Source organism: Oryctolagus cuniculus, chromosome 18 (genome assembly GCF_964237555.1).
Source record: "Oryctolagus cuniculus chromosome 18, mOryCun1.1, whole genome shotgun sequence".
NCBI lineage: Eukaryota > Metazoa > Chordata > Mammalia > Lagomorpha > Leporidae > Oryctolagus > Oryctolagus cuniculus.
The window spans coordinates 50065129-50088557 of NC_091449.1; the positions used below are offsets into that span (position 1 = coordinate 50065129).

The following is a 23429-nucleotide window of genomic DNA, read 5'->3' on the forward strand; positions in this document are numbered from 1 at the left end:
ATGGGTCAAGGTGTTCTGCAGCTGAACCTCACCCCACCTTCCATCCCCATGTCCGAGGACTGCCTGCACCTCAACATCTACTCGCCTGCACATGCCCGTGAGGGCTCTGACCTGCCTGTGAGTGTGGGGCAGGGTCGGCCGGGGTGGGAGGGCATTGCCTTCTGCTAGAAGATGAGAAAGGAGAAGCTGAGCACGGGCCCTCCTGTGAGCGCACCCTGTCCAGAAGCCTCTCACTATCGGAGCCAAGAACTGCTCCTCCCCCACCGTGGGCAGCTGAGCCTTTGGCATGGGATCCCAGGGGCTGAGATGTCAGAGGTCAGACTGATGGTCTTGAATGGACCCGGGACACCTCAGCACCTCATGCACAGAAGGCACACTCAGTGACCCCTGGCTACCCTCAGAGGTCACCACAGCTCCCAGCCACGGATGGTGTGGGGGCCTGAAGAAGGGAAGGCACTAGGATGAGCATCCGTGTGGATGGATGAGAGAGACAGCCGTTATTTGTCCTCCTCACTGGGGCTCAGAAATTGACAGACCAGGCTTTGAACATGGAGTTAGACTCAAAGGATGGGAGGCCTGGCCTTCCTGATTATACCTGGGTCCCTGGTTCATGGCCCAGATCCTGCACTCTGGCCGGAGTTGTGCTTGGCTCTGCACAGACCCAGGTACTGGTTACACCAGGTGGGGGATGAGCATTCTTAGGTGGAGGAAGCCATGAGTTAAGCTCTTGACTTTCCGCAGGTGATGGTGTGGATCTACGGTGGTGGGCTGACTATGGAGATGGCTTCCATGTGTGACAGTACTACACTGGCAGCATTTGAGGACGTGGTGGTGGTCAATATTCAGTACCGCCTGGGAGTCCTGGGCTTCTTCAGGTGAGACCGGGGCTGGTGTGGGCACTGCGGGAAGTGTCTACCAGGACAGCCCAGTGACCCCTGTCCCTGCCCCTTCTTAGCACTGGAGACCAGCACAGCGCTGGCAACTGGGGCTACCTGGACCAAGTGGCCACGCTGCGCTGGGTCCAGCAGAATATCGCCCACTTTGGAGGCAACCCTGGCCGGGTCACCATTTTCGGCGTGTCTGCAGGTGGCACAAGTGTGTCATCCCATGTGGTGTCGCCCATGTCCCAAGGTCTCTTCCACGGAGCCATCATGGAGAGTGGGGTGGCCCTGCTGCCCACCCTCATCCCCAGGTCATCTGAGGTGGTCTCCACAGTGAGTGTCCTCACTGCCCAGGCCTGCTGGTCCTGCCTATACTTCATCTCTGATCAAGGGACACAGGAGGGAGACCATCGGGTTCTCAGGCCCTGCTGCCTACCATTGCATTACTGAGAGGCTCTAGGGTTAGAAGCCACACACCTGTGTCCCAGCAGAGGCGGAGGTGGTTCTCAGCTCCACCAAGCTGCCCGCCTGAGCCCCAGGTTTTCAGCAACCAGCTCAGCAGGTGCTGCCCACTGCGGCTGGGCGGTGCCAAGTCATGGGGAAGGAGCAGCAATCAGCTTCCACTGCAGCCGTGCACACACCACACCCTGTGCGATCTGGGGTGCAGCTGCCTCCAGTGGGGCCGTGGGCAACCCCTGGTCTCTAGCATGGCTGTGCCAGCCCTTGTGTGTTCCCGTTACAGGTGCTGGCCAACCGGTCTGGCTGTGGCCAGGTGGACTCTGAGACCCTGGTGCGCTGCTTGCGGGCCAAGAGTGAAGAGGAGATGCTGGCCATCAACAAGGTCGGGCTCCATGCACGTGGGTGAGGAGTTGATGGGCTTGTGTGCACCTCATAGTCCCCGGGACAGCTTCCTCCCATCCATGCCTCCTGACATCCCAGCCCTGGATGGAACAGGGGACCCAGTCCTGGATGCCAGGCTGGGGCCCTTAGGGGGTGAGGGTGAACACGCTGGGCTGAGCCAATCGGGGATGGAGAACGCTGAGGGCTTTAGAGAGCACCTGGGACACTGCTTCCTCCCTACCCCGTGTGACCCACAGGCCTTCATGCTCATCCCAGGGGTGGTGGACGGAGTCTTCCTGCCCAGACACCCCGAGGAGCTGCTGGCCTCGCCTGACTTTCAACCCGTCCCCAGCATCATTGGTGTCAACAATGATGAGTATGGCTGGGTCCTCCCCCAGGTGAGCCCCAGCCCTAGTTCCTGAGTGCCTGCACAGACTATGTGGTGAGCAGTCCTCTGGGCTTCAATGCTCCAACCCAGCTCCCCCACAACACTTGTGACTCTCCCCTCTCCACTCAGCTCCTGTTCGCCACTGACCCTTAAAGGAGAAAGAGAGGAGATGCGGGAGATTATACATCAAACAGCAGAACAGCTGGTGAGGCTCCCAGTCTACAGCCCCAACAGAGCGCACCTCAGACACCTGCCCACACAGGGACTCCCGGAACCAAGGCTCAGCTGTGTGTTTGGGGAGGGGTCTCCGGAGCCTGGTTCTTCCCCCAGTTTCTGACTATACAGGACCTCCGTCCCCCAGCCTGAGCCTGCTGCCTCCCTCCCAGGAGCTGCTCCCCTCACTCCTCCCCCTTCCCCTGGGCCAGATGCTGCCTCCCGCTTTGGGGGACCTGTTGATGGACGAGTACATGGGGAGCAATGAGGACCCCAAGACCCTCATGGCCCAGTTCCAGGAGATGATGGCAGACGCCATGTTCGTGATGCCTGCACTCCGAGTAGCACATTTCCAGCGTGAGTTCATCTGGGACTGAGGCCTCACTCGCTAGGGGGCAGCTCAGACCTGGGTCCTTTCCTGAGGGTGACACCTGTCCTGTCCAGGTCCTGATCAGGGTGCCGGGGACTTGGTGTCCCTGCTCTTAGTAAACCCCCATGGCTTGTTCCAGAGTCCAGCATCGCCACTCTGGTACAGAGGAGTAGACTCGGTTGAGGGAGCTTCACTCACTAACCCAGACCTCAAAGGCATGAAGTCCAAGGCCAGGATCTAACCCAGGGCTTGACCAATGTGCCTGTTCCCCCTGCTACCTCTCCCCAACTGCCCAGGACCCAGCCTGGTGAAGCAATTATGTGTCATCCCCATGGGCATTGTAGGAGAACACCGGGAAGGGGCCACCCATCTCCCTGTCTGTCCCCAGGTTCCCACGCCCCTGTCTACTTCTACGAGTTCCAGCATCGACCCAGCTTCACAAAGGATCTCAGGCCGCCCCACGTGAGGGCCGACCACGGCGATGAATTTGTCTTTGTCTTCAGATCATTTTTCTTTGGCAGCAAAGGTGAATCCTCCTCCTTCACCAGGTTGGGGAAGAGGTCCAGGCTCTCTCTGAGGGGCTCTGCACCCACCATTGGGATGAAAGGAAGAGGCTCACTTGGGATCCAGGGTCCAAAGTCTTACAGCTCAGAGGGCAGAGCCAGGTTTGAGTCTGAGAGCCCCCATGATGCAGCCTCTGCTCCCTCCTTTTCTGCCCTCTCAGAGAGGAGTGTTCATCTGATTGCACATGGGTTCAAAGTCAGGTCTGTTTCCTTACAAATGTCCCAGGGTCAGAGGGAAGAAGCAATGCAGGCAAGGGAGAAGCCAGTGTGATGACTTAGGAGCTGACTGGGATCGTGGAGCGTGACACAGCAGGTCCCACTGGTGAGGGAAAGACATAGAGGTTGGCGGGTAGCCGAGCGTCAGCTCCACCTGGGCTGGGAGCGTGGTGCATGATGGGCAGCAGGACTGGCGTGGCCGAGCTGACCCTGCCCCTCCCCTCTGCAGTGCCCCTCACTGAGGAGGAGGAGCTGCTGAGCAGGAGGGTGATGAAGTACTGGGCCAACTTTGCTCGCAACAGGTGAGACGACCCCCTGCCCAAATCCCTAGGGACCTGGGACCCTCTGCCCTCCCTCCTCTGTGGGGACCAAACCAGCATCCAGAGACCTAAGTCATGTGACAGTGCTGTACCTAGCTGCAGGACCCACTGACACTCACAGGGGCCCTGGGACCAGGCACACTCTTCCCATCTCCCAGTGACCTGGGGTTGGTCTGCTCTGCCCATAGGTTCTCTATGGGGGGAGGGACAGGCCAGGTCAAATGCCCAGTCCCCACGAGGAGTTGATGCTAAGGGGAGGTCGTTCTGCTGTTGCTTCTGAAAACTCATTCCCCTCCACTCCTGGCCTGCAAGGTGGCCTGGCAGGACCCCAGATAGGTGCTCAGGGCTGGGCTGGGCAGGGCTCAGAATGACTGCAGTGCCCCCTTCCTGACGTCTTGTCTACAGGAACCCCAACGGCGAGGGCCTGCCGCACTGGCCCGTGTTCGACCAGGACGAGCGATACCTGCAGCTGAACGTGCAGCCTGCAGTGGGCCAGGCCCTGAAGGCCCGCAGGCTCCAGTTCTGGACCCTGAACCCACACCCTGCCCCAGAGGGTCCAGGAGCTAAGGGGCACTGAGCAGAAACACACGGAGCTGTAGTGGCCTGTGTAGGGGTGGGGGACAAAGGCTCCAGTGCAGGTGGGGCCCCAATGCACTCACACACATCCCCGGAGGAGCCATGCATTAGGCACTCTCACGTGACCACTCAGTCCTCCTGGCCTCCATGCACTCAGCAGACCGTTGTGAAAAACCCACGGCTTGAGGTTCATTGCCAAGCCTGCCCTGTGGCCCCTCTTTGAAGACTCACTCAGTACACCTCCATGCAGCTGTGTTGGGCAACACCAGTGCCAGCCCAGCTTGCTCAACACCCACTGGGCCCTGGGCCCTTCCTGCTTCTTGCCCCTCCACCTTCTGCCCACCCTCCCTCTCCTCTCCTCCCAGCCCCAGGCCCTCCCCACGTGGAGGGAGCTGCGTTGATCATTGTTGCCCACCCCTGGGTGCCTTAAGCCCTCCCCCTGCTCCTCCTCCCAGCATGCCTGTGATCTCACATCTCTTAGAGGCCACAGAGGACCCGGACTCCAGGAGTCACCGTGGCTTCATCCCTGCAGGCTGCCATGTGTGGTGCCCTCAGTCCCATCCATGCAGCACAAATAAAGGGTTCCAGTCCTTTCATGGCTGAGTCACATTCACCTGAGTGAACCTGCCACGTTTTCTTAGACCCTCAGCTCTCTAAGACACCTGGTTACCTGCACAGCTGGGATACCATGAATCATTGATGCAGTAACCTGGAGTATAGGGCTGTTGCTTTCACAGGGGTTAAGCCTCTACCCATGTCGCTGGCATCTCATATGAGCGACAGTTCAGGTCCAAGCCGCTCCAGTCCTGATCCAGAGTGTTTGAGCCCAGCCACCCATGTACGGTACACAGATAATGTTTCTCCCTCTGGACTTTGGCCTGCACTAGCCCTGGCCATGGTGGCTGAGAGAGCCTGGGGCTGAGCAGAGGTCAAGGCCAGTTCTCAGGGAGCACAAAGGCAGCCTTCATGAGCCAGGGTCCACTTCCCCTGGGGGCTCCCGTGCCCAGGCTGCTCCTCCTTCCTGCAGGGAGCCTGATGTTTCCTACACTCAGGCTGACTCCTGGCCCCCCCACTGCTGTCACAGGACCACACGTACCCTGCTGGGTCCCCAGACTGGGGACCTTTCTGGGCCTAAGGGTCTTACATTTTATTCAAGGTTTTTGTGCCAATGGAGATGAGAAACCGATATGTCACCGGAGGCAAGGCCGTGGAAGCCATGGCCTTCTCGTCTTCACACAAGGAAGAATTCAGGCAGGAGACAGAGAGCAAAGGCTTTCTTGGGGACAGGGCATCTGTCAGGAATGAAGGGACAGAGAGAGTGCCAGTCACTGGGACCAGGGGAGAGCGAGGTGACAGGGATGAGTGGAGTGAATACACCTGGGCAGGCCAGGTGGGGCTCAGCAGGGAGGCAGAGGGTGAGCACAGTGTGTTTGGACTCCCTAGGTTTCTAAGGGAGCCTGTTTACCCACCTCCCCTGCTCCTCCAGGACACGGGATGGGGAGTCCTCGTGGAAGAGTTTGTTGGGTGAAAATTATTAAATTCCTCCCCATATTTGCTGGCTTGCAGACTCGTAGGGCTTCCCTTATGGCATCTGTGAAGGTTTTGTCTGTGAAGGTTTTGTTGCCTCGTGTTATCAGGTCAGGTAACCCATCCGGTCCTGAGGAGGGAGTTCTCCCTGGAGCTTTCCTTGGGGGAAGGGCAGGGACACCTGGGAGGTTATCAGGGTCTGGGCAGGATGTGAAATGCAGGATGCTGGGCTTCTGAGGCTTCCATAGTAGGTGCTGGGGTTCAGGCCTTTCTCACACACACTCAGAGGCTAAGTTTCTGACCTCCTACATGACAAAAGCAGCAGCAGCCACAGGCAGTGCACAAAAGCAGCTTTGATTTCAAGGACAGAGAGCGTGACCACACCTGCACGCCTACTGAGGGCTGCCACACACGGAGAGACCCTCAGCAGGAATGGGCCAGGGTTGCCAGGAGGAAGAGAGGAAGAGGCAGCCCAAGGAGGATTCCCAAGCACAGCCAGGGGCAGAGAGGGCCCTCCCCTTTCTCATCCCTGGGGGCGGTACCCTGAATGCATAACCCAGTGGGGTGGGATCTCACCTGTGGGAATACTGAAGGGATTGTTATGGCCCCTCCATCCAGAATTTCTCTTCCATGTTTCCATCATGGCTTCTCCTTCCTGGTCCCAGCTGAGACACGGGTGCATCCTCGGAAAGTGGTGTAAAAGACCGACAAGCAAAGGGATAAAGTTACAATGCAGGGCTGGCAAAGTTCTAGCCTCTGAATTCCCATTGTTCTTCCTGCCTGGTTGCCAGGTATCAGGACCAGCAGGTTTTCACTGTCAAGGAGAGGACAGAACTGTGTCTCAGAAGAAGCTGGAGACACAGCACACATTGGGTTCACCCTTAGTTAGTGCCATGGTCACTGCCTCTCAAAAACTGGACCCTGAGTGAGCAGGGAGGGGATGGGCAGAGGCGGGAAAGGATGGAGGAGGGGCCTGGACACAGTGGGCACCCAGCCTGGAAACCAAGGAGGAGCTTCCAGGATCTGGGACAGTGACACCTGCCAGCCTTGGCTCAGGTGACCCCTGGGGCAGGGGCTGTGGCACAGAGCAGTAAGCCACCATCTGCAGTGCCTTCATCCCATGTAGGCACAGAGCCGAGCCCTGGCGGCTTCACTGCCGATCCAGCTTCCTGCTAATGTGCCTAGGAAAGCAGCAGAAGGCCCACGTGCTTGGGCCCCTGCACTCACCTGGGAGACCCAGAAGAAGCTGCTGGCTCCTGGCGTTGGGCTGACCCAGCCCTGGGCGTTTGAGACTGACCCTGTAGATGGATGATCTCTCTCTGTGTCTCTCTTGATTTTTAACTCTGCCTTTCAAATAAATAAAAAATAAATATATCACTTTTTTAATGGTTTATTCCCCTTAGAAGGCCCCCTGGTGTCCTGCTTCCTGTATGCCTACACTATCTCAGACTAGGACGGCAAGGACAGTGAAGTTGGTGACTCCAGGATTGAGGCGAGGGGCCTGGACCCTCCAGCAGCCCGGTGAGAGGGGAGGCAGCCATGCCTGGGTCCCTACTGACCTCTCTTCTCTCAGTCCACTCCCACCAGAGGCACTCAAGCCCCGCCCCCATGGTGTGCCCCGCCTGCTTCCTGCCCAGGCCAGGGCCGAGGCACTGATCCCAGCCAGGAGCACTGGGTGCCGCCTGCGGGACACAGAGGTGTGCACGCGGGCCTCCTTGGAGCATGGGGCTGCACCGAAGGGGAGCTCGGCTCGGCGCCATTGTCTGTGGTCTCCTGCTGCTCCTCGACCCGCGTCATGGTGAGGATTCCCGGGGGCAACAGGGACCAAGGTCAGATCTGCCCGATCCCACAGTTAGAGCCTGAGGCCACAGGAGGGCAGCGCCTGGTAGTCTGGAGGTGACAGTGGTGACAGTGGGGGACCTGGGCGCCCACCATGGTCTCCTGAGGCTCCAGGCATGGAGGAATGAGCCCAGCACGAAGGCTCTGAGCAGCGCTGGTCGGGTCGGCAGCCGGGACAGGAAGGGGCGTGGGAAATGGGGCCCTTTCCCTCCCTTGCTTGAGGCTGTGGTGACTGTGCCCTCCCCAGGACACTGATGAACCTGCCCTGGGCTGTGTGTCTGCCAGGGTCTCCTCTGACCCTGTGCACCTGGCAGGGGTCCTCCTGGGCTGGATTCCAGGGCAAAGCTGACCACACCTCCGTGCCTGGCATTCTGGGAGCCCAGGCCAAGAGGGCACCACACCTGGGTGTGTCATGGAGCCTTTATCTCCTCTTTCCAAAGGCCCAAGACTGGAACCGGCATTGCAGAGCAAGTCAGCACTTGTGACACTGGCGGCCCCTAGGAACACTGGCTCCAGCTCTGCCTGCTGGTCTTCCAGTGCAGCTGCCTGTAATGTGCCTGGGAAAGCAGTGGAAGATGGCTCTGTCCCAGGCCCTGATGCTCCCACGTGGGAGACCCTGCTGGAGTTCAAGGCTCCTGGCTGAGGCCTGGGTGGGGCCTTTTGGAAATTGAACCAGCAGATGAGCTCCCTTGCTCGCTCTCGTGCGCTCTCTCTCTCTCTCTCTAACTAGATCTTTCCTAAAATAGCTCTTTAAAGAGAATAAAAATCGTGAAAAGCCAGGTCTCTAACCCCACCCTCTCCCTATCTAATCCCCAGCACAGGCCCCACTCCTCCTCCTCCATGCTCACCCACGGGCTCCCCACCTGCCCTGCAATGCACAGACTCTCCCGGCGACCAGGACCTTCCAGGCAGATCGTCTCCCCCACATCACTGTGGTTCCTAATAAAGTAATATCTGGGGCTGGGTCCCCACGCAGAGAGGGGGCAGTTGTTCCCCAAGGACCCTGGGAGTCGCTGTGCATGTCCGGGGCAGGAACCGCGGCAGCGTCTGCACGGAAGCCGCCCCTGTCCTCCGTGGACTCTGCTGAGCTCAGCTCACTGTCAGCCTCACAGCCGGAACTGCCGCTGCAGGCAGCGCTGTCCTCCATGGTTGGGGCAAACGACAAGGACAAGGTCGGGACCAGCTCAGGACAGAGGCGCTGTTTACTCACCGCTCCGGGGCCAGGCTCTCCTCTCCCTGACCCAGGGGCCCAGAGCACCCTTGTGGCCGGGCATCGCCTACTGTGACATGGGAGGTTCCTCCCGAGGAGGAGTCAGCTTCCATGGGCTGGGGATGATTGATTTCTGCTGCTTTGAAGGCAGAGACACAGGGAAAGAGGGAGAGACAGAGTGAGAAAGAGCTCTCCCCTCCACGGTCACCCTCAGACGCCCGCTGTGTTAGGAGGGGAGCATCCCAGCGGCCTTGCTACTGCTGCTCCAAGTGTCTGCCCAACAGTTGGCACTTCCCTTGGGCTTCTACCGAGGGTGGGACCTGCAGGGCGGTGGAGCTCCAGGTTAAGTGTTGCAGGACTGCCCGTCGGGTTCCCAGAGCAGGTGTCCCGTTTCCCTACCCCAGCGATGTGCAGAGGCCCCCTCCCCACCCCCGCGCCCGCGCTCTGCACCCCTGTGCGGTTGTCGTGTGTTGCTGAGTCTCCCTCACGCGTCAGCTCCCCCTCTGCCTCGCTGTGCTCTTCCTCCTGATTCCTGTGTTGAGAAACCGGTGTACCCCTGGCTCTCTCTGGAGGGGGAGGACCGTCCCTGTGGTGCCTTCTGGCCATTCCTCTGTCCCCTCACCCTGTGTACACAGGAATTGTACCTAGAGGCTCCATCAGCTTCAGCTGTTAGGGTTCTGCTGCTGTTATTTCTTGTTTTGGGAAGGCCAGCATGTGGTGCTGAGTCCTCACCATAGAACATCTCGACCTTTTCATATCTGTTTCATGGCACAACACAGATCCTTGAGGGACAGCATGAAAGCAGTGTGAACCTGCATCAGGGAGCTGGATTCAGGTGAAGCAGCCAGGATGGAACTGTGTAGGGGATGCTGGCCATGCAGGCTGTGGGTGCACCCGAGCGCCACTACACCGCCCCCTAGAGGACGCTTCCTTTCCTCCCTTCTTGACACCTGGAGCATGAGCCTCCTAGCAGGGGAGCCTGGTCAGTCTGGTGCTCACAGCTCTACCTCCTGTGACCGAGGGCAGTCAGCAGAAAGGACGCTCTCCTCGCCCCCAGGGCTGTCACCTGCGCTGACTCCTAGTGCTCAGGGAGGGTGCTAGGTCCCAGGAGCCTCGGGAGCTGTGGGATGTCCTGGGCTGGGCAGGGACAGCACTGCTGGCTGGGAGATGGGGGAGAGTTTCTCATGCAGGACGTTGGTCGGGTCAGTGTTTGTAGGTCCGAGGCCTTGGCAAAGCTGAGATACCAAAGCCAAGGAGAGGCCACAGCAGCAGTGTTGGAGGGCAGCTCATAGGGAGCCCCTACCTGAAGCACCTCTCTGCCCCCAGGCCAGGACTCTGCCAGCCCCATCCGGAACACACACACGGGGCAGGTGCGCGGGAGCCTGGTCCACGTGGAAGGCACCGATGCGGGCGTCCACACCTTCCTGGGAATTCCCTTTGCCAAGCCACCTGTGGGGCCGCTGCGCTTTGCACCTCCTGAACCTGCTGAAGCTTGGAGTGGAGTGAGGGACGGGACCTCCCACCCAGCCATGTAAGCGCTCCCAGGGCACAGGGAAGCTCCGGCCCTGGGGTGGGGTCGGGGAAAGATCCTCTCAGTTCTGGGCCAGGCCCAGCTGTCCTGGGGCAGAGCTCGCATAACCAGCTTTCCCTGTGGATGATGGCTCCCTCGTGCGTTATTCAGTGAGTCTGCTTAGGCTTTCTGGATTCAGTGACCATGAAATGCTTTGGGGCCAGAACGTGGCACTCAGAGCACATTAAATCCAGGTACAGAGAGAAAAGCAGAGACGCTCTCCCCATGTCCAGGAGAGGCCACAGGCTCTCTGCCTGCAGGGGGCGCTGTGTCTGCGTGAGGTTCACCTGGCTCCACATGCTTGTAGGAGGCCCTGACTCCATCCGCAGATCCTGCAGCTCCCTGAGATGGGCACCAGAGGGGGTCGTCATGGTCACTGAGCCAAAGACAGGGCAAGGACATTGGCCAGGGACCTGTGTATGCCCTTAGGACTGGAGACTGTGGGAACGGGGAGGTTCCTGAGTCTAGAGTGAAGGTGAGGGTCGTCCACTGCCCTTCCTGGGGAAACGCCATCCGTCCATCCAGGCTCATGTGCGGCAGGCTGGCCTGCTCCGGCGTGGCTGGGTCTGGGCATCCAGCACTGAGTGTCCCCTCAAGAAAGTCACGACTTCCCACAGAGTCCCCTGTCAGTCAAGAGTGGTCCCCAGACTCTCAGACACCTGAGGTTCCCTGATGTTGGACCATCCCAGCTCACCCAGAATCCAGGACCTGGATCCTGGTGGGAAGTGTCTTATGGAGGCCCATGAGTGAGCAGGGCTGTAGGAGGAGGCCCGGGGAGGGTCGGGCACACTAGACCCAGGCTCTAGACTAATGGCTGCCTTGGGTGGCTCCAGGTGTCTGCAGAGCTTGGCTATTATGGGTCAAGGTGTTCTGCAGCTGAACATCACCGCACCTTCCATCCCCATGTCCGAGGACTGCCTGTACCTCAACATCTACTCGCCTGCACATGCCCGTGAGGGCTCTGACCTACCTGTGAGTGTGGGGCAGGGTGGGCCGGGGTGGGAGGGCATTGCCTTCTGCTAGAAGATGAGAAAGGAGAAGCTGAGCACGGGCCCTCCTGTGAGCACACCCTGTCCAGAAGCCTCTCACTATCAGAGCCGAGAACTGCTACTCCCCCATGGTGGGCAGCTGAGCCTTTGGCATGGGATCCCAGGGGCTGAGATGTCAGAGGTCAGACTGATGGTCTTGAATGGACCCGGGACACCTCAGCACCCTCATGCCCAGGAGGCACACTCAGTGACCCCTGGCTACGCTCAGACGTCACCACAGCTTCTAGCCATGGATGGTGTGGGGGCCTGAAGAAGGGAAGGCACTAGGATGAGCATCCGTGTGGATGGATGAGAGAGACAGCCATTATTTGTCCTCCTCACTGGGGCTCAGAAATTGACAGACCAGGCTTTGAACATGGAGTTAGACTCAGGATGGTTGGCCTGGCCTTCCTGATTATACCTGGGTCCCTGGTTCATGGCCCAGATCCTGCACTCTGGCCAGAGTTGTGCTTGGCTCTGCACAGACCCAGGTACTGGTTACACCAGGTGGGGGATGAGCAGGCTTTAAGCGGAGGAAGCCATGAGTTAAGCCCTTGACTTTCCGCAGGTGATGGTGTGGATCCACGGTGGTGGGCTGACTATGGGCATGGCTTCCATGTGCGACAGTAGTGTACTGGCAGCATTTGAGGACGTGGTGGTGGTCAATATTCAGTACCGCCTGGGAGTCCTGGGCTTCTTCAGGTGAGACCGGGGCTGGGGTGGGCCCTGCGGGATGAGTGGCACCAGGACAGCCCTGTGATCCCTGTCCCTGCCCTTCTCAGCACTGGAGACCAGTACGCCACTGGAAACTGGGGCTACCTGGACCAAGTGGCCGCGCTACGCTGGGTCCAGCAGAATATCGCCCACTTTGGAGGCAACCCTGGCCGGGTCACCATTTTCGGCGTGTCTGCGGGTGGCACAAGTGTGTCATCCCATGTGCTGTCGCCCATGTCCCAAGGTCTCTTCCACGGAGCCATCATGGAGAGTGGGGTGGCCCTGCTGCCCAGCCTCATCACCAGCTCGTCTGAGGTGGTCTCCACAGTGAGTGTCCTCACTGCCCAGGCCTGCTGCTCCTGCCTCTACTTCATCTCTGATCAAGGGGCACAAGGAGGGAGGACCATCGGGTTCTCAGGCCCTGCTGCCTACCATTGCATTACTGAGACGCTCTAGGGTTAGAAGCCACACACCTGTGTCCCAGCAGAGGCGGAGGTGGTTCACAGCTCCACCAGCTGCCTGCCCTGAGCCCCAGGTTTTCGGCAACCAGCTCAGCAGGTGCTGCCCACTGTGGCTGGGCGGTGCCAAGTCATGGGGAAGGAGCAACAATAAGCTTCCACTGCAGCCGTACACACACCACACCCTGTGCGATCTGGGGTGCAGCTGCCTCCAGTGGTGCCTTGGAAAACCCCCACGACTCCAGCATGGCTGTGCCAGCCCCTGTGTGATCTCATTGCAGGTGGTGGCCAACCGGTCTGGCTGTGGCCAGGTGGACTCTGAGACACTGGTGCGCTGCTTGCGGGCCAAGAGTGAAGAGGAGATGCTGGCCATCACCCAGGTCGGGCCCCGTGCACGTGGGGGAGGGGGTGATGGGCTTGTGTGCACCTCATAGTCCCCGGGACAGCTTCCTCCCATCCATGCCTCCTGACATCCCAGCCCTGGATGGAACAGGGAACCCAGTCCTGGATGCCAGGCTGGGGCTCCTATGGAGAGTGGGTGAACACGCTGGGCTGAGCCAATCAGGGATGGAGAACGCAGAGGGCTTTAGAGAGCACCTTTAACACTGCCTCTTCCCTACCCCGTGTGACCCACAGGCCTTCATGCTCATCCCAGGGGTGGTGGACGGAGTCTTCCTGCCCAGACACCCCGAGGAGCTGCTGGCCTCGGCTGACTTTCAACCCGTCCCCAGCATCATTGGTGTCAACAATGATGAGTATGGCTGGGTCCTCCCCCAGGTGAGCCCCAGCCCTAGTTCCTGAGTGCCTGCACAGACTATGTGGTGAGCAGTCCTCTGGGCTTCAATGCTCCAACCCAGCTCCCCCACACACACTTGTGACTCTCCCCTCTCCACTCAGCTCCTGTTAGCCACAGACCCTCTAAAGGAGAAAGACAGAGAGGAGATGCGGGAGATTATGCATCAAGCAACAAAACAGCTGGTGAGGCCCCCAGGCTCCTGCCACAACAGAGCGCATCCCAGACACCTGCCCACGCAGGGACTCTGGGAACCAAGGCTCAGCTGTGTGTTTGGGGAGGGGTCTCCGGAGCCTGGTTCTTCCCCCAGTTTCTGACTATACAGGACCTCCGTCCCCCAGCCTGAGCCTGCTGCCTCCCTCCCAGGAGCTGCTCCCCTCACTCCTTCCCCTTCCCCTGGGCCAGATGCTGCCTCCCGCTTTGGGGGACCTGTTGATGGGCGAGTACATGGGGAGCAATGAGGACCCCAAGACCCTCATGGCCCAGTTCCAGGAGATGATGGCAGACGCCATGTTCGTGATGCCTGCACTCCGAGTAGCACATTTCCAGCGTGAGTTCATCTGGGACTGAGGCCTCACTCGCTAGGGGGCAGCTCAGACCTGGGTCCTTTCCTGAGGGTGACACCTGCCCTGTGCAGGTCCTGATCCATGTCTTACGTTGGGCCCAGGGTGCCGGGGACTTGGTGTCCCTGCTCTCAGTAAACCCCCATGGCTTGTTCCAGAGTCCAGCATTGCCACTCTGGTACAGAGGAGCAGACTGGGCTGAGTGAGCTTCATTCACTGACCCAGACCTCAAAAGCATGAAGTCCAAGGCCAGGATCTAACCCAGGGCTTGACCAATGTGCCTGTTCCCCCTGCTACCTCTCCCCAACTGCCCAGGACCCAGCCTGGTGCAGCAATTATGTGTCATCCCCATGGGCATTGTAGGAGAACACCGGGAAGGGGCCACCCATCTCCCTGTCTGTCCCCAGGTTCCCACGCCCCTGTCTACTTCTACGAGTTCCAGCATCGACCCAGCTTCACAAAGGATCTCAGGCCGCCCCACGTGAGGGCCGACCACGGCGATGAATATGTCTTTGTCTTCAGATCATTTTTCTTTGGCAGCAAAGGTGAATCCTCCTCCTTCACCAGGTTGGGGAAGAGGTCCAGGCTCTCTCTGAGGGGCTCTGCACCCACCATTGGGATGAAAGGAAGAGGCTCACTTGGGATCCAGGGTCCAAAGTCTTACAGCTCAGAGGGCGGAGCCAGATTTGAGTCTGAGAGCCCCCATGATGCAGCCTCTGCTCCCTCCTCTGCCCTCTCAGAGAGGAGTGTTCATCTGATTGCACATGGGTTCAAAGTCAGGTCTGTTTCCTTACAAATGTCCCAGGGTCAGAGGGAAGAAGCAATGCAGGCAAGGGAGAAGCCAGTGTGATGACTTAGGAGCTGACTGGGATCGTGGAGCGTGACACAGCAGGTCCCACTGGTGAGGGAAAGACATAGAGGTTGGCGGGTAGCCGAGCGTCAGCTCCACCTGGGCTGGGAGCGTGGTGCATGATGGGCAGCAGGACTGGCGTGGCTGAGCTGACCCTGCCCCTCCCCTCTACAGTGCCCCTCACTGAGGAGGAGGAGCTGCTGAGCAGGAGGGTGATGAAGTACTGGGCCAACTTTGCTCGCAACAGGTGAGACGACCCCCTGCCCAAATCCCTAGGGACCTGGGACTCTCTGCTCCCCCTCCTCTGGGGGGACCTCACCAGCATCCAGGGTCCTAAGTCACGTGACAGCTTCCTCCCCAACACTGGACCCACTGGCACTCACAGGGGCCCTAGGGACCAGGCACACACTTCCCATCTCCCAGTGACCTTGGGGTGGGCCACGAGCTGCTCACGTCTGCTTCCTGACGTCTTGTCTGCAGGAACCCCAATGGCGAGGGCCTGCCACACTGGCCCGTGTTCGACCAGGACGAGCGATACCTGCAGCTGAACCTGCAGCCTGCAGTGGGCCAGGCCCTGAAGGCCCGCAGGCTCCAGTTCTGGACCCACACCCTGCCCCAGAGGGTCCAGGAGCTAAGGGGCGCTGAGCAGAAGCACACGGAGCTGTAGCTGCCTGTGTGGGGTTGGGGGACAGGGGCTCCAGTGCAGGTGGGGCCCGATGCACTCACACACATCCCCGGAGGAGCCATGCATTAGGCACTTTCACGTGACCACTCACTCCTCCTGGCCTCCATCCACTCAGCAGACCGTTGTGAAAAACCCACGGCTTGAGGTTCATTGCCAACCCTCCCTGGGGCCCCTCATTGAAGACTCACTCAGTACACCTCCATGCAGCTGTGTTGGGCAACACCAGTGCCAGCCCAGCTTGCTCAACACCCACTGGGCCCTGGGCCCTTCCTGCTTCTTGCCCCTCCACCTTCTGCCCACCCTCCCTCTCCTCTCCTCCCAGCCCCAGGCCCTCCCCATGCAGAGGGAACTTCGTTGAGCATTGTTGCCCACCCCTGGGTGCCTTAAGCCCTCCCCCTGCTCCTCCTCCCAGCATGCCTGTGAGGCCACAGAGGACCCGGACTCCAGGAGTCACCGTGGCTTCATCCCTGCAGGCTGCCATGTGTGGTGCCCTCAGTTCCATCCATGCAGCACAAATAAAGGGTTCCAGTCCTTTCATGGCTGAGTCACATTCACCTGAGTGAACCTGCCACGTTTTCTTAGACCCTCAGCTCTCTAAGACACCTGGTTACCTGCACAGCTGGGATACCATGAATCATTAATGCAGTAACCTGGAGTATAGGGCTGTTGCTTTCACAGGGGTTAAGCCTCTACCCATGTCGCTGGCATCTCATATGAGCGACAGTTCAGGTCCAAGCCGCTCCAGTCCTGATCCAGAGTGTTTGAGCCCAGCCACCCATGTACGGTACACAGATAATGTTTCTCCCTCTGGACTTTGGCCTGCACTAGCCCTGGCCATGGTGGCTGAGAGAGCCTGGGGCTGAGCAGAGGTCAAGGCCAGTTCTCAGGGAGCACAAAGGCAGCCTTCATGAGCCAGGGTCCACTTCCCCTGGGGTGCCCAGGCTGCTCCTCCTTCCTGCAGGGAGCCTGATGTTTCCTACACTCAGGCTGACTCCCGGCCCCCCGCCCCACTGCTGTCACAGGACCACACGTACCCTGCTGGGTCCCCAGACTGGGGACCTTTCTGGGCCTAAGGGTCTTACATTTTATTCAAGGTTTTTGTGCCAATGGAGATGAGAAACCGATATGTCACCGGAGGCAAGGCCGTGGAAGCCATGGCCTCCTCGTCTTCACACAAGGAAGAATTCAGGCAGGAGACAGAGAGCAAAGGCTTTCTTGGGGACAGGGCATCTGTCAGGAATGAAGGGACAGAGAGAGCACCCAGTCACTGGGACCAGGGGAGAGCGAGGTGACAGGGATGAGTGGAGTGAATACACCTGGGCAGGCCAGGTGGGGCTCAGCAGGGAGGCAGAGGGTGAGCACAGTCTTTTTGGACTCCTACTTTTTTTTCTTTTCTTTTTTCTTTTTTTTTTTTTTGACAGAGTTAGATGGTGAGCGAGCGAGCGAGCGAGAGAGAAATAGGTCTTGCTTCCTTTGGTTCACCCCCCCCCCAAATGGCCGCTACGGATGGCGGGCTGTGCCGATCCAAAGCCAGGAGCCAGATGCTTCTCCTAGTCTCCCATGGGGTTCAGGGCCCAAGCAGGGCCATCCTCCACTGCACTTCCGGGCCACAGCAGAGAGCCAGACTGGAAGAGGGGCAACCAGGACAGAATCCGGCGCCCCAACCAGAACTAGAACCCCATGTGCCGGTGCCTCAGACAGAGGATTAGCCAAGTGAGCTGTGGTGCCAGCCAGTGGACTCCCTAGGTTTCTAAGGGAGCCTGTTTACCCACCTCCCCTGCTCCTCCAGGACACGGGATGGGGAGTCCTCGTGGAAGAGTTTGTTGGGTGAAAATTATTAAATTCCTCGGCAGATTTGCTGGCATGGCAGAGCAGAGGGGCTTCCCTTATGGCATCTGTGAAGGTTTTGTCTGTGAAGGTTTTGTTGCCTCGTGTTAGCAGGTCAGGTAACCCATCCGGTCCTGAGGAGGGAGTTCTCCCTGGAGCTTTCCTTGGGGGAAGGGCAGGGACACCTGGGAGGTTATCAGGGTCTGGGCAGGATGTGAAGTGCAGGATGCTGGGCTTCTGGGGCTTCCACAGCAGGTGCTGGGGTTCAGGCCCTTCTCACACACACTCAGAGGCTAAGTTTCTGACCTCCTACATGACAAAAGCAGCAGCAGCCACAGGCAGTGCACAAAAGCAGCTTTGATTGCAAGGAGAGAGAGCGTGAGCACACCTGCACGCCTACTGAGGGCCGCCACCCACACACGGAGAGACCCTCAGCAGGAATGGGCCAGGGTTGCCAGGAGGAAGAGAGGAAGAGGCAGCCCAAGGAGGATTCCCAAGCACAGCCAGGGGCAGAGAGGGCCCTCCCCTTTCTCTTCCCAGGGGCGGTGCCCTAAATGCATAACCCAGTGGGGTGGGATCTCACCTGTGGGAATACGGAAGGGATTGCTATGGCCCCTCCATCCAGAATTTCTCTTCCCTGTTTCCATCATGGCTTCTCCTTCCTGGTCCCAGCTGAGGCACAGCTGCATCCTGGGAAAGTGGTGTAAAAGACTGACAAGCAAAGGGATAAAGTTACAATGCAGGGCTGGCAAAGTTCCAGCTCCCGAATTCCCGTTGTTCTCCTGCCTCGTTGCCAGGTATCAGGACCAGCAGGTTTTCACTGTCAAGGAGAGGACAGAACTGTGTCTCAGAAGAAGCTGGAGACACAGCACACATTGGGTTTACCCTTAGTTAGTGCCGTGGTCACTGCCTCTCAAAACCTGGACCCTGAGTGAGCAGGGAGGGGATGGGCAGAGTCGGGAAAGGATGGAGGAGGGGCCTGGACCCAGTGGGCACCCAGCCTGGAAACCAAGGAGGAGCTTCCAGGATCCGGGACAGTGACACCTGCCAGCCTTGGCTCAGGTGACCCCTGGGGCAGGGGCTGTGGCACAGAGCAGTAAGCCACCATCTGCAGTGTCTTCATCCCATGTAGGCACAGAGCCAAGCCCTGGCGGCTTCACTGCCGATCCAGCTTCCTGCTAATGGGCCTAGGAAAGCAGCAGAAGGCCCATGTGCTTGGGCCCCTGCACTCACCTGGGAGACCCAGAGGAAGCTGCTGGCTCCTGGCGTTGGACTGACCCAGCCCTGGACGTTTGAGACTGACCCTGTAGATGGAAGATCTCTCTCTGTGTCTCTCTTGATTTTTAACTCTGCCTTTCAGATAAATAAATACATCTTTATAAAAAATAGATTCTCAAAGAAGGCCTCCAGGGTGTCCAGTCACAGCCCATTGCTGCTTGCTGTCCATCCCTACACTATCCTGGAGTCAGCCGGTGAGGACAGTAAACTTGGTGACTCCAGGACTGAGGAGAGGGATTGGACACCCAGAGGAGCCAGGAGCCAGGGGGGGAGGCAGGAGCCAGGGGGCGAGGCAGGAGCCAGGGGGGGAGGCAGGAGCCAGGGGAGGAGCCGGGAGCCACGGGAGGAGCCCCGCCTGGGACCCCACCAGGCCCTGTCCTCTCAGTCCTGCTCTCCTGTAAGGCCCCAAGCCCCGCCCCCAGGGCTTGCCCCACCTATTCCCTGCTTGTCCTGGGCTGGGCCAGGGTCTGCCCCTGGAGGACTCCAGGCAACCTCTGGGCACAGTGCAACACACTGCCTCAGACCATGGGGACGCACCAACAGGGCACGCGGAACGGCGCCATGGCCTGCGGGCTCCTGCTGCTCCTTCTCATCCAGGCACGTGGTGAGGATCCCGCGGTGGGTGACAGGAACCCAGGTCCCATCTGCCCAATCCCTCAGTTAGAGCCTGCGGCTGCGGGAGAACAACACCTGGCAGCTGTAGCTGGCAGAAGTGACAGTGACCGCCCCTGAGGCTGGGGAGGGTCGGGGCTGCCCAAGGCTCCAGACACAGAGTACTGAGCCCAACTTATGGGCTCTGAGCAGCGCGCCTCTTGGTTGGCCTCCCAGAGACAGGCAGTGGCATAGGCACTGGGGACGTTCCCTGGGATCGAGGCTGCAGGAGCAAGTGACCCCGACATAGAGGAACCTGCCCTGGCACCATTTTTCTCCAGGGCTGATGACAATTGGTAGAGAAGCTCCCTGCCCCAAGAAGGTGGCCAGTAGTAGTAACTGGACCTGACAATGCAAAGCCCCTGATGCCAATCCAGAAGCCCATCTGTAACCCAGGGTCTCCTCTGACCCCGTGCGCCTGCCAGGGACGTTTGCAGGGCTAAGGTTCCATGGTGAAGGTGACCCCACCCTAGAACCTGGCATGTGTTTTATCGTGATTCAGCCCACGTGGGTATCACCCATGGGGTGTGTGCTTGATCCTTTGTCTCCTCATTCTAAAGGCCCAGGTCTCTAACCCCACCCTCTCCCTATCTAATCCCCAGCACAGGCCCCACTCCTCCTCCTCCATGCTCACCCACGGGCTCCCCGCCTGCCCTGCAATGCACAGACTCTCCCGGCGACCAGGACCTTCCAGGCAGATCGTCTCCCCCACATCACTGTGGTTCCTAATAAAGTAATATCTGGGGCTGGGTCCCCACGCAGAGAGGGAGCAGTTGTTCCCCAAGGTCCCTGGGAGTCGCGGTGCGTGTCCGGGGCAGGAACCGCGGCAGCGTCTGCACGGAAGCCGCCCCTGTCCTCCGTGGACTCTGCTGAGCTCAGCTCACTGTCAGCCTCACAGCCAGAACTGCCGCTGCAGGCAGCGCTGTCCTCCATGGTTGGGGCAAACGACAAGGACAAGGTCGGGACCAGCTCAGGACAGAGGCGCTGTTTACTCACCGCTCCGGGGCCAGGCTCTCCTCTCCCTGACCCAGGGGCCCAGAGCACCCTTGTGGCCGGGCATCGCCTACTGTGACATGGGAGGTTCCTCCCGAGGAGGAGTCAGCTTCCATGGGCTGGGGATGATTGATTTCTGCTGCTTTGAAGGCAGAGACACAGGGAGAGGGAGAGACAGAGTGAGAAAGAGCTCTCCCCTCCACGGTCTCCCTCAGACGCCCGCTGTGTTAGGAGGGGAGCATCCCAGCGGCCTTGCTACTGCTGCTCCAAGTGTCTGCCCGACAGTTGGCACTTCCCTTGGGCTTCTACCGAGGGTGGGACCTGCAGGGCGGGTGGAGCTCCAGCTTAAGTGTTGCAGGACTGCCCGTCGGGTTCCCAGAGCAGGTGTCCCGTTTCCCTACAGTAGCGATGCGCAGAGGCCCCCTCCCCACCCCCGCGCCCGCGCTCTGCACCCCTGTGCGGTTGCCATGTGTGCTGAGTCTTCCTCACGCTTCAGCTCCCCCTCTGCCTCACTGTGCTCTTCCTCCTGATTCCTGTGTCGAGAAACCGGTGTACCCCTGGCTCTCTCTGGAGGGGGAGGACCGTCCCTGTGGTGCCTTCTGGCCATTCCTCTGTCCCCTCATCCTGTGTACACAGGAATTGTACCTAGAGGTTCCGTCAGGTTCAGCTGTTAGGGTTCTGCTGCTGTTTTTTCTTGTTTAGGGAAGACCAGCATGTGGTGCTGAGTCCTCACCATAGAACATCTTGACCTTTTCAAATCTGATTCGTGGCACAACATAGGTCATGAGGGGCCGCATTGGGAGCAGAAGTGGAGCCACCGCTGGGGACGCCCCAGCCCTGAGCCCTGTGCCCGGGTCCCGCCTTGGCACCTCCTGATTCCAGCTTCCTGCTGACGTGCAGGCTGAGAGGCAGCAGGGGGGCTCCAGAACTGATCCCTGCCTCCCACTGGGAGACCCCGAGAGAGTTCAGGGCTCCTGGCCTATCAGGGCCCCGTCCCAGCTGTGTTGGGCATTTGGAGAAGGAACCAGCATACAGGACATCTCTGTCTCTCTGTGCGTGTCTCTGTCTACTTTCAATGAATGAATAAAAATTACAAACAAGAGCCACTGAGGTGTCAGGTCCCACTTGCTTCCTCATCACTTGTGTGAGATCCTTGTCTGTGGGCACATCCTTAAAGCTTCCTGCTGATGCGTGCCTGGCACCTGCTGATTCATTGGTAGAAACTCTTTACTGATACATTGCCTTCCCCATTCGGTGACTTCGTCACCTCCTCCCTGGCTGGTCCCCAGGTCAGGCTGTGCTTGTCCTGTCCTGGGCACAGTCACCTCCCTCCTGCATTCATGGCACCAATGCCATCTCTTTTAGAGAGCATGCTTTGTTTTGCTTTTTAAAAAATGATTTATATTAGACAATGATGTAAAAATGTTTTGTATTGTCTTTAAGATTTCTTATTTATCGGAAATGCTGAGTTTCAGACAGAAAGGGAAAACAGATCGTCCATCCTCTGATTCACTCCACATGTGTGCATAACAGTCAGGGCTGGGCCAGTCCAAAACCAGAAGCCATCCAGGTCTTCCAGGAGGGTGCAGGGCCCAGGCACTGGGGGATTCTACTGCGTCCCCAACCCATTAGCAGGGAGCTGGATCCAGGTGAAGCAGCCAGGATGGAACTGTGTAGGGGATGCTGGCCATGCAGGCTCTGGGTGCACCCGAGCGCCACTACACCGCCCCCTAGAGGACGCTTCCTTTCTTCCCTTCTTGTGGCCTGGAGCATGAGCCTCCTAGCAGGGGAGCCTGGTCAGTCTGGTGCTCACAGCTCTACCTCCTGTGACCGAGGGCAGTCAGCAGAAAGGACGCTCTCCTCGCCCCCAGGGCTGTCACCTGCGCTGACTCCTAGTGCTCAGGGAGGGTGCTAGGTCCCAGGAGCCTCGGGAGCTGTGGGATGTCCTGGGCTGGGCAGGGACAGCACTGCTGGCTGGGAGATGGGGGAGAGTTTCTCATGCAGGACGTTGGTCAGGTCAGTGTTTGTAGGTCCGAGGTCTTGGCAAGGCTGAGGTGCTGATGCCAAGGAGAGGCCACAGTAGCAGTGTGGGAGGGCAGCTCATGGGGAGGCCCCACCCTCTGTACCTCTCTGCCCACAGGCCAGGACTCTGCCAGCCCCATCCGGAACACGCACACGGGGCAGGTGCGCAGGAGCCTGGTCCACGTGGAAGGCACCGATGCGGGCGTCCACACCTTCCTGGGAATTCCCTTTGCCAAGCCACCTCTGGGGCTGCTGCGCTTTGCACCTCCTGAACCTGCTGAAGCTTGGAGTGGAGTGAGGGACGGGACCTCCCACCCAGCCGTGTAAGCGCTCCCAGGGCACAGGGAAGCTCCAGCCCTGGGGTGGGAACGGTAGCCCTCTAGACGCTGGGTCAGGCACAGTTGTCTGTTCACCCACATGCAGTCTGTTTTCCCGCCGTGTTCAGCAGATTCCCATGAGCCTTTTTCCCATGAGTCATCTATGGCTCCGCGAGGGTGGGGTAGGGGAGGTGCAGTGGCTTTGCCAAGCTCCTGGCTCTGGCTTGGCATTCGGAGGGCCTCGGCTCCAGGGTTGAAGAACGAGCAGAGACTCTTCAGTCGGGGCGCTGTCCCCAGGACGGGTTCAGGGGGCTCCTGGAGGCAGGCAGCAGCCCCTGACTCCAGCAGCAGATCCTGCAGGTCCCTGAGGAGGGCAGCGGTGGTGGCTGCCTGGGGACAATGTCCAGAGTCACTGAGCCAGGTGCCTGTGGCCAAGAGATTTGTTTTTTTAAAGATTTATTTATTTATTTGAAAGTCAGAATTACACAGAGAGAGAAGGAGAGGCAGAGAGAGAGAGAGAGAGAGAGAGAGAGAGAGGTCTTCCGATCTTTGGTTCACTCCTCAATTAGCCACAACTGCCAGAGCTGCACTGATCCAAAGCCAGGAGCCAGGAGCTTCTTCAGGAGTTCCCACAAGGGCACAGGGGCCCTCATGCTTGGGCCATCTTCTACTGCTTTCCCAGGCCATAGCAGAGAGCTGGATTGGAGGGGGAGCAGCTGAGTCTCGAACCGGCGCCC

General features: G+C 59.2%; 2 protein-coding genes across 2 annotated transcripts; both read left to right on the forward strand.

Moving 5' to 3' along the window:
• On the forward strand, positions 1-4383 carry LOC138846538 (cocaine esterase-like). Its single transcript, XM_070062552.1, has 9 exons — positions 1-117; positions 742-875; positions 956-1214; positions 1624-1722; positions 1979-2119; positions 2535-2679; positions 3081-3218; positions 3701-3773; positions 4197-4383. The coding sequence occupies exons 1-9, from the start codon at positions 1-3 to the stop codon at positions 4366-4368; spliced, it is 1278 nt and encodes a 425-aa protein (XP_069918653.1). The 3' UTR covers positions 4369-4383.
• A 3139-nt stretch (positions 4384-7522) lies between these two features.
• On the forward strand, positions 7523-16141 carry LOC138843023 (cocaine esterase-like). Its single transcript, XM_051830121.2, has 12 exons — positions 7523-7692; positions 10270-10474; positions 11347-11485; positions 12110-12243; positions 12324-12582; positions 12995-13093; positions 13350-13490; positions 13611-13691; positions 13912-14056; positions 14477-14614; positions 15094-15166; positions 15400-16141. Exons 1-12 carry the CDS (start codon positions 7617-7619, stop codon positions 15584-15586), a joined length of 1677 nt encoding a protein of 558 aa, XP_051686081.2. The 5' UTR covers positions 7523-7616; the 3' UTR covers positions 15587-16141.
• Positions 16142-23429: the final 7288 nt, after the last annotated feature.

Excerpts from the sequence above, each read along its gene's own strand:
- LOC138846538 (XM_070062552.1), top strand. The coding sequence starts at position 1 with ATGGGTCAAGGTGTTCTGCAGCTGAACCTCACCCCACCTTCCATCCCC. Across the intron at positions 876-955 it reads GGAGTCCTGGGCTTCTTCAG|CACTGGAGACCAGCACAGCG; the intron begins GTGAGACCGGGG and ends GCCCCTTCTTAG. Across the intron at positions 2,120-2,534 it reads ATGGCTGGGTCCTCCCCCAG|ATGCTGCCTCCCGCTTTGGG; the intron begins GTGAGCCCCAGC and ends CCCCTGGGCCAG.
- LOC138843023 (XM_051830121.2), top strand. The coding sequence starts at position 7,617 with ATGGGGCTGCACCGAAGGGGAGCTCGGCTCGGCGCCATTGTCTGTGGT. Across the intron at positions 13,094-13,349 it reads AGATGCTGGCCATCACCCAG|GCCTTCATGCTCATCCCAGG; the intron begins GTCGGGCCCCGT and ends TGTGACCCACAG. Across the intron at positions 14,057-14,476 it reads CCGAGTAGCACATTTCCAGC|GTTCCCACGCCCCTGTCTAC; the intron begins GTGAGTTCATCT and ends GTCTGTCCCCAG.